The sequence below is a fragment of the Aplysia californica genome, unplaced genomic scaffold (genome assembly GCF_000002075.1).
Source record: "Aplysia californica isolate F4 #8 unplaced genomic scaffold, AplCal3.0 scaffold01008, whole genome shotgun sequence".
Taxonomy (NCBI): Eukaryota; Metazoa; Mollusca; class Gastropoda; order Aplysiida; family Aplysiidae; genus Aplysia; species Aplysia californica.
Window position 1 is genome coordinate 215,809 of NW_004798278.1, and position 1,721 is coordinate 217,529.

General features: G+C 36.1%; 1 protein-coding gene across 1 annotated transcript in view; it reads right to left on the reverse strand.

The window, feature by feature from the left end:
- LOC101860057 (sortilin) overlaps nucleotides 1–1,721 on the reverse strand; it is a gene marked incomplete in the record, with an annotated part of 30,054 nt that overhangs the window by 26,777 nt on the left and 1,556 nt on the right. The window contains 1 exon segment of the mRNA XM_013089651.2: nucleotides 275–340. Within this exon segment, the coding sequence (XP_012945105.2) occupies nucleotides 275–340 (66 nt within the window).

A 1,721-nucleotide genomic window follows, 5' to 3' on the forward strand; every position in this document is an offset into this window, starting at 1 on the left:
TAAAAATGACTTTTCCAATCTCTCTAGTAAAATTTCGTGGTCGATGGTATCGAACGCTGCTGACAAATCAAGCAGAACCAAAACACAGACTTTTTTATTATCGATTTCATTTAAAACATCTGATGATACCTTTAAAAGAGCGGTTTCCGTACTGTGGTGCCTTTTATAAGCAGATTGAAAAGGTTCTTCCATGTCACTGGCCTTTAGATGTTGTTAGATGTTTAGATATAAGATTGTGATTATACCTGATAAAACTGTAACTTTATCAACTCACCCCATCATCATCGACGCCAGCCCATGCAAGCGCCAGATTGAACTTGCTTTCATTCAAGAAGGTATACTGTGGAGAAGTACAAGCAAACCATGAATTTTCTCAGCAAAAACATTTTTATGAATTACGTCTCTAATTAAACTAGACCTTCATTCATCACAAAAATATGTGTCACGAAATGGTGGAATTGGGCACTCATTAATTTTTGGACATACGAAAGTTAAATTCTATAGAATCTTTAAAAAGTTAAAGCTTGTACATTTTTTGTCTTGCTTTAAGTGAAAAAAATACTTATGTCTATCTTTAATAGAAGTCGAGATCTTTGTGATTGAAGGAGGTGGGGTCACCAGATGTTGGAGGTAAAGGCAGAGAGAAAATGGCCACCAAAGTTTGGTGACTTCCAAGGCTTGAGCGTTCAATGGAAACTGTAAATACGTTTTGAGCATTTCATGGTTTTCACTTACAACATTAGAAACAGGTGGCATTATTGACTAAACTTAAGATTTGGCATTATTTTACTTTCACTACCGCTATGCTTGTTCATTTTCAACCGTTTTACATGAATTGACTTTATACTTTTTTCAAATTAAAAGCGTTTGAGTTTGAAATGTTTGTTGCTCTTTATTCAAACTATATCACACTAAACCTAATAATTGCGTAGTAATTTCTGCGCTTTGGACCATCCAAGCACATAATTTTTGTATTGAAATTTCCTTGAGAATAATTGATTTACGACAGTTCTAGTGGTCATGTCTGTGATTTGGGCAGCAAAAAAATACTGCAGTTTGATCCTCAAACAAAGCAATGCATGTTCTCTGTGCGGGAGTGAAATACCAAATTTTAGCCCATCTGTCCTGTGTATAATAATTAATGTCTTAATCGAGATGGTAGTGTTAATGCCACAGAGTGACGCTGTGACAACTAATGTGGTGTTAATTGCGACAGAGAGTGAACACGGAGCTCTTTTACGTTGATGATTAGAATCTAGCATCATCTAGATCTACCAATTCCATTTTGCTTCCCAGCCTGATGGTCCTAGGCCTAGTTATCTAATCTCCACAACTGACAAGGAAGGCTTTCTAGAGCAGGCATTCAAATATTATGACAAATTTGACAAAGCTTTTATTTTGCTAAATTTAAAGATGAAAATTTTGTTGCCTTTAGGAAGAAATCATCTGAAACAGTTGAGAAGGCGAGCTTAAAGTTGGCAAAAATCCACAAAGACTTTCAGTACAGTAGAGTAGACTTTCTGTCTGTACACATTATAGACAGCCCAAATATTGATGCAACAAACAATAGAACTAAGAACAGAACGTCAGCAGCATACAACAGTACAGCAAAAACAAAAACCACTAAGGGCAACAACAGCAACAACAACAACAACAAGAAAAGAGCTGCAACTGTCTTTGTTCGTTAGTATGGTGTGTGTGTGTGTGTGTGTGTGTGTGTG